General features: G+C 44.2%; 1 protein-coding gene across 2 annotated transcripts in view; it reads right to left on the reverse strand.

Annotated features, from left to right (window-relative positions):
- THBS2 (thrombospondin 2) overlaps positions 1 to 676 on the reverse strand; it is a 32,548-nt gene extending 31,872 nt beyond the window's left edge. Inside the window, exon 1 of one of the 2 annotated variants that reach the window (XM_041423934.1) lies at positions 657 to 676. Coding sequence is in view for 1 of the 2 variants with exons in the window: in XM_041423925.1 (XP_041279859.1) it covers positions 430 to 436 (7 nt within the window). In the remaining variant the exon portion in view is untranslated. Of the gene's footprint in view, positions 1 to 429 lie in introns of both variants that reach the window. The other variant, XM_041423925.1, reaches the window with a different exon arrangement.
- Between the last annotated feature and the right edge of the window lie 5,401 nt (positions 677 to 6,077).

Here is a 6,077-nt window from a genome sequence, read left to right on the forward strand (position 1 = left end):
AATTTCAACACTGCCAACTCTACACATTATAGCAAGGACTCAGGGATGCCGCCAGTGCTTCCCGTCTACATTTTCTTTGTTCTCCCCGGAACTTTTATTACTTGGCATAGCCAGGGTACCTCCGCTACGGCCAACTACCGGCAGCCGTCAGGATGCCTCTCTCACCTCTCGAACCCAGGGGCTCCTGGCGGGACAGACCCTGCCTGGGCGGCGGGCGCGGCGACGGCAGAGCTGCTGCGGGCAGGTGCCACACACCCGCCTGCCCACGGCTGCTCCCCTCACCCCGCACCCCGACTGCCGCGGGGTCGGCAGCGGGGTGACTGCTCACGGCGAGCTCCGAGCGGGGGGCGGCAGAGCGGGCTGACAGCCTCCTCCGCCCGCCGAGCGGGCTTCGCGGCAGGCACGGCACCTCGCCACCCGGCGCCTCACCTGGCATCGGGGAGCCGACGGCGACCTGGGGCTCTGCGGGGCGAGGCCGGCCGAGACTGGAGCGCGATGCCGACGCCGCGGCAAGTCCCTGCAGGGCACCGCGCCCCGCGCCTTTATGGGCTGAGGGCCGGGCCCCGCTGTCAATCAGTGGCTCCGAGGCGCACCCCCGGCTCGCCCCTCCGCGGCGGTGACATAAACCCCCGCCGCCCCCTCCCCACCTCGCCTACCTGCGGGGCCATCCCCCGCTCGGGCCCGCCTCCGGTGCAGTGGGCGGGCAGGCCGGCAGCGGCCTCCCCTCGAGCAGCGGAGCGGGGCGGAGCGGCGGGCAGGGGAGCGCGCTGTCGCTGTGGCGGGGGCCGAGCGCGGCAGAGTCCCCGGGAGGCGGCGCCAGGCCCCGCGGCGGGGCAGGAGCGCGGCCGGGAGCCACCGTCGGGGCCAGCCGAGCCCGGGCTAGCGAAAGAAACCTCACTCTTAGGCTGATCCTAGACACGTTAGGAGAACAGAACTGTCTCCACAAGCAGGGGCTCCAGTCACAAACATTGAGTTTTAAAGGTCATCGTCCTGAAGAGCAGCTAGCACAGCCTCCGGCATCACGCTCCACAGACAGCAGGAGGATGGATCCCTGTAGAAGGTCTACGCACAGAACCTGCCACGACACGTGGATACATTTCAGAAGTCAAAGGGGAAGACCATGATCCCAGCCGCTGAGTCCTGAACTGGGGTTCCAGAACATCTGTGAAAGAATCCTTCAGCTGATGTGAAGAGGCATGGATTTGGCTCAGTTGCCCGCAGAATCCAAGAAATGTAGCCCTGTCAAATGCATAGGTAGACAAACTTCACAAATCTTAACACACAAAAATCCAAAACCAAAACAAATCCCCCCCCCCAAAAAAAAAACCAAAAACAAACAAAACAACAACAACAACAACAACAAAAAGCAGCACAGGAAGTCATTAACTTTGCCCTTCAGAATTTGAAATTCCAGTAGAAAAAGTTTTTGATATTTCAGAGCTCAGAAGACTTTAATAGGCTCAATCTGTCACTACAGCAGAAACTGCCGATGCAAGCACTGCTCCTTTTCCATTTGCCACAGAAGCTCCTTCCAACTTGGCTGGCCTTGGCCTTGCAGGGTAGCAGGAGCCAAGGAGCCTTCCCCTTTCTCACAGGGTCCAGGCGACTGAGCCAAAATAGGAGGGAGAGGGCTTTTTTGTCTTCCTGAGACATTGGGTGTTCAGTTTTGCAAAACCTCAAGAATTTAAAAAAATAGTTAATGATGCTCACAAAACCTCAAATTCTAGTCCGTTTACTCATCCCTCCTGCTATATTAAAACTTAGTCTTTATATTTATATATGTAGCTGTGTGGTGTGTTTTCCACTAGATTGAACTGTGCTGGGATAACTCTCATCAGGAAGCTGCTCTAGGATTACAGCTGGAGAAGAGAATGAAGCAAAGTGTTTAAGAGACCAAGAAGAAACTATCTTTGAGATAGTTTCATTAATTATTTGTACACTTGTATGGAAAGCCTTTTTACAAGAGAAATTTTTAAGTCAATAAAATAACAATAAATTAAAGAGACAAATTTTATTGTGTCAGCTTCTAACCAGCTGCCTAATAGCAAATCTTTCCTTTCAATCTCTGTGAATGTTATAGGAATGAGGGATTGATAGTATATTGTTTTGAGCTGAGTGGTTTATATATAGGATGATGACCTTTGAGAAGACAGTTTTGATTGTAGTCTTTCCACAACCATGAAAATGCTTACTTGCTCACTTTCCCTCTGGCCACCTTGGAAGAGGTAAACATCTTCTTTCCAAGATTCCTGATGGAAAGTCTCAAAGAAACAAATATGCACTCTGCTTTGCGCAGTGAGCCAATGTACATGTGCAAACATTGGAATAACATTCACATGTCTCAATTTGCCTGATTTTTCAGTGCAAAGGGAAAGTGAACTCTGGTAATTAGAGAGATTGTAAAGTCAGATTTGCTAGCATATAGGAACACAACTGAGGTAACAGTAGATCTCATACTGATGGTTTTCTGTAGTATTTTACTTTCAGTACTCCAGACCGACACATCAGACAAGAGCACAGGTCCTTAACTTCTCATCTCTTTATGCACCTCCCTTTGCCTTTTTCAGTCTACTGTTTTCCTTCTGTACTAGCCCTTGGGACCTTCCATTTTGGATCATGTAAACATCGTACAAGGTAACATACATTACTGAAAATCACTGGGGAACGTCAGGATTCTGGTATGGCACTGTCTCAGAAGGAACTGTGATTTGGTGGTTGTCCACCAAATATTCCCTGGTTTTGCCTAGGACTTTATCACTGACCTTCTGACTTAGCTTGACTTTGGGGAAGACTTGAGCTCTCCTACATTAGAAGGAATCCCAATAACGTGGAATATGCTTTACATGCTAATTTTTTTTCTTTTACTGCTTTTCTGATAAAATTGAAACTGTGCTTTTGACGTGATCCAAAAGAAAAATTCTGTGACTTTTGCTGGGTGAAATTCTGATCTTTTTTTTTCCTCTTCTGACAAAAGCATCCCCACTAGTTGAAACAGATCTAGTTGCATGAGCATGATAAGGTCCTTCAAGTTTTATCCTGCAGTCCTGGATTTCACCTGCTGCTGATAGTCATTCTTACAAAAAAGCTGTCAAAAAGCCATGAAGAATTTTTCTTTTTTTTTCTTCCGGTGGTGGAATTTGATTTTCATAATTCCCTGTACTGAGGTTGCAAAACCGAAGCAGGTAACTTAAATTAGCATGTGGCTCAGTTGCTGAGTTTCTTGAATGAGCTAGTAGGGACAAGGGAGAGACACCTGAGTGCTTCCTCTGATAACATGTTTAAGTACTTCAGCTAAATGCAGATTTTGAGTCCTGGAACAGAATACACAAGGGAGGGAATTCATCTATGATGAGGGAGAGAGGCAGTTTTGACCAAGTTTTATGTATGCTTTACTTTAAGTTCTGGTGCCAGATAACAATGGATATCATAATCAGGTACTTAGCCTTCTGCTCTTTGTTTCAGAGGAAGAAGTGTTTTGGGCTTGTTTTAAACCTTCCTTAAGTAATTTCCAGGTATAAAATATATCCAGATACAAATGCTAATGCATTCTGTCAGAACAAATGGCCATCGACTGCACAAGCACCAGTTGGTATGCTTTTACAATAAACTTGTCAAAGAGGGAAATACTGCTACTACCCATTTGCAAACTTCATCTTTACTTTAAAATGGGCTATACACAAAAACTTGTGCAGTGGTTTCAGCAGGAAGACTTTGAGTTTAAAGCTAAGTCCATGTCTGAGTGTTTTATTACATTGGTTCCTACATGATTTAACTGGTGTCACACAGTAAGTTATGGAAAGAGCCATACATAAATGGAGCCCAAGACTCTTTACTCATGGTCAGAAACCTGGATCTGGAAACCCTTTTTATTCCCTGTTCTTGCAGTACATGTGACAAAACAAATATCCATCTACAAACAGTTAACTGTGTCCTTAACCATTTTACAGAATTTTTGTACTCTATCGCCACGTGAGCTGCTGAACATATGAAGAGTGCCAAGTATTTTCAGCCTCCAAAAAGGAACATTCCCCTATGAAGTGCAGTGCAAATGAGCACTGAAAATGTTTTGTAAATCCCATGTTGCTGATCTGGGTTAAAAAAAGTCAAACTTTTTACCAGATTCAGATCAAATTTATTACCCAAAGACCTGCTTTTGTTCAACTTTGTTGCATAGTTTCACATTCTATCGCAGAATTATTGATGTTTTCAGTTACAACAGGATAAAGTCACTAAAGCACTGACTTTTAAGCTAAGATTATCCTTACAGGCTGTAATATTATAATTTTTATTATATTTCCAATACCATGATTTCTGTATGTCAATGGGATTTGTTCTGTTGTATCTACATATGTTCAAAGCCAACCCAGTCTCCAAACTTTTAAATTATTGGGATTAAATCTGTATTTAGAAGTAAAACATGCTGAAGTTGACAGTAGCTTTAGCTGAGGGGTAAGTGAATACTACTAAAATTATTACTTCAGTGGTCCAGCTGGATTTTAAAAGTTGTTTGGGGGAATAGATGCCATTCATTTCAGGAGGATATAGCCAAACTACTTTTGCAGGCTTGGACCTAGTTTATTTTCATTTAGTTACCTGAAACAAAATGCCAAATGCTTACTGAGAGCTCAATGAGCTAGAACAAATGTTTGAATGATCTTAGTCTAAAAAGAATTTTTTATTGCAATGAGACCCACACTTTTGTTTCATCAGAATTGTGATGGGTCTTTGCCTTACCTGCCCTGTGCAATGTGGATTATTCCCACTGCTGTGTGTGTTGACTGTTGCAGGGCCCATCCTGAGAGGACTTGAGGTGCAAACACAGGAGAGGACCCCTTCTCTTGGAAGACATGCAGTCCCTTGACCAAGGGTGCTGCCTCTCCTATGCTTTCTCTCTCCTTCCAGCAAGGCCCTGGGTATCTGAACTCTTCTCCTTGGCCCCATTTTTCTATAGGTACAGCAGGTTGGCTGGCTGTCAGCAAAATATGGCTCACCAGGTACAGTGTGTCCCTGAAACATGGGATTCACAGAGTCTGGAGAGATCGGGAGGCATAACTGGGTAGAGAAACTAATGGAAGAAAGCTCCAACAGGCCAAGAAAAAAAAAATACACACTGAAAAGAGTTGAAATTGGTTGCAAAAAATTTGTAAGGCCACAGAGAAGAGTCTGGGGGTTTGATATATCTCCATATGTTCAAAACTCCCACAGATGGAGTCATGAGTCCCACAGGATGAAGAGATGAAAGAAGGCAATTCATGAAATTGCTACTGCTGGTTGTGTCTCTAACTGGGAGAAAGAACATCATTAAGCTGTGACCTGATAATGATTATGAAGATTAAAGCTAAACAAATAATCCCTTTTGTTTTTGTTTTTTTTTTCCTTTGTTTTTGCCTCTTTTTCTCCTCGTAAGAACATCCACACTCAGACCACATTTTCCCCTAGCACATTAATAATCTGGGTGTGGTCATATAGCTGTTACTTGAATTGTTGATAAATATTTAAAATCCAACTCATCTTGCTTAGCTGTAAATGGTTAGAGGAGTCAGATGGCAGCATTTTTGCTCCCCAGTTAGCACACCATCACTTCCCAAACAAATACTTAGCTACAGATGTTAAAAGTAGGACCTTTTACAGTACTTATGCTTACAAACATCCATTTTGCTCTGAAATTTCTCTGAAAGACACCATCCACATAGAACAAAATAATTTCAACCATCCTCTGAAAGAGTTCAAAGGTAAAGAAAGTCAGTTTTGCTGTTATATTCTGTGTTTCACTGTAGTTGTCTCTGCTCTTGAAGAGGGCAATGAATTTGGTTTAGTCATATAATGGAATGCTGAAAAAGTATTCCTTACAACATACACCAGGAACAAAGCCATGTATCTTCACACATATTCATTGCAAATTTGCCACTTTTTGCAAGTTACTAGCCTTTAATTTATTTATTTATTTGTGATTAGCTTTGTGTTTTGCTCTATTGAAGGACTAATTGCATTCACATCAGTGATAGACTACAAGGAAACTGCAATTTGTTCCCCTTGCTATGAAACATTCTCTTGCTATTTCTATAATTGTTCTCTGA

The sequence above is a fragment of the Onychostruthus taczanowskii genome, unplaced genomic scaffold, assembly GCF_017590055.1.
Source record: "Onychostruthus taczanowskii isolate IOZ18803 unplaced genomic scaffold, ASM1759005v1 scaffold111, whole genome shotgun sequence".
NCBI lineage: Eukaryota > Metazoa > Chordata > Aves > Passeriformes > Passeridae > Onychostruthus > Onychostruthus taczanowskii.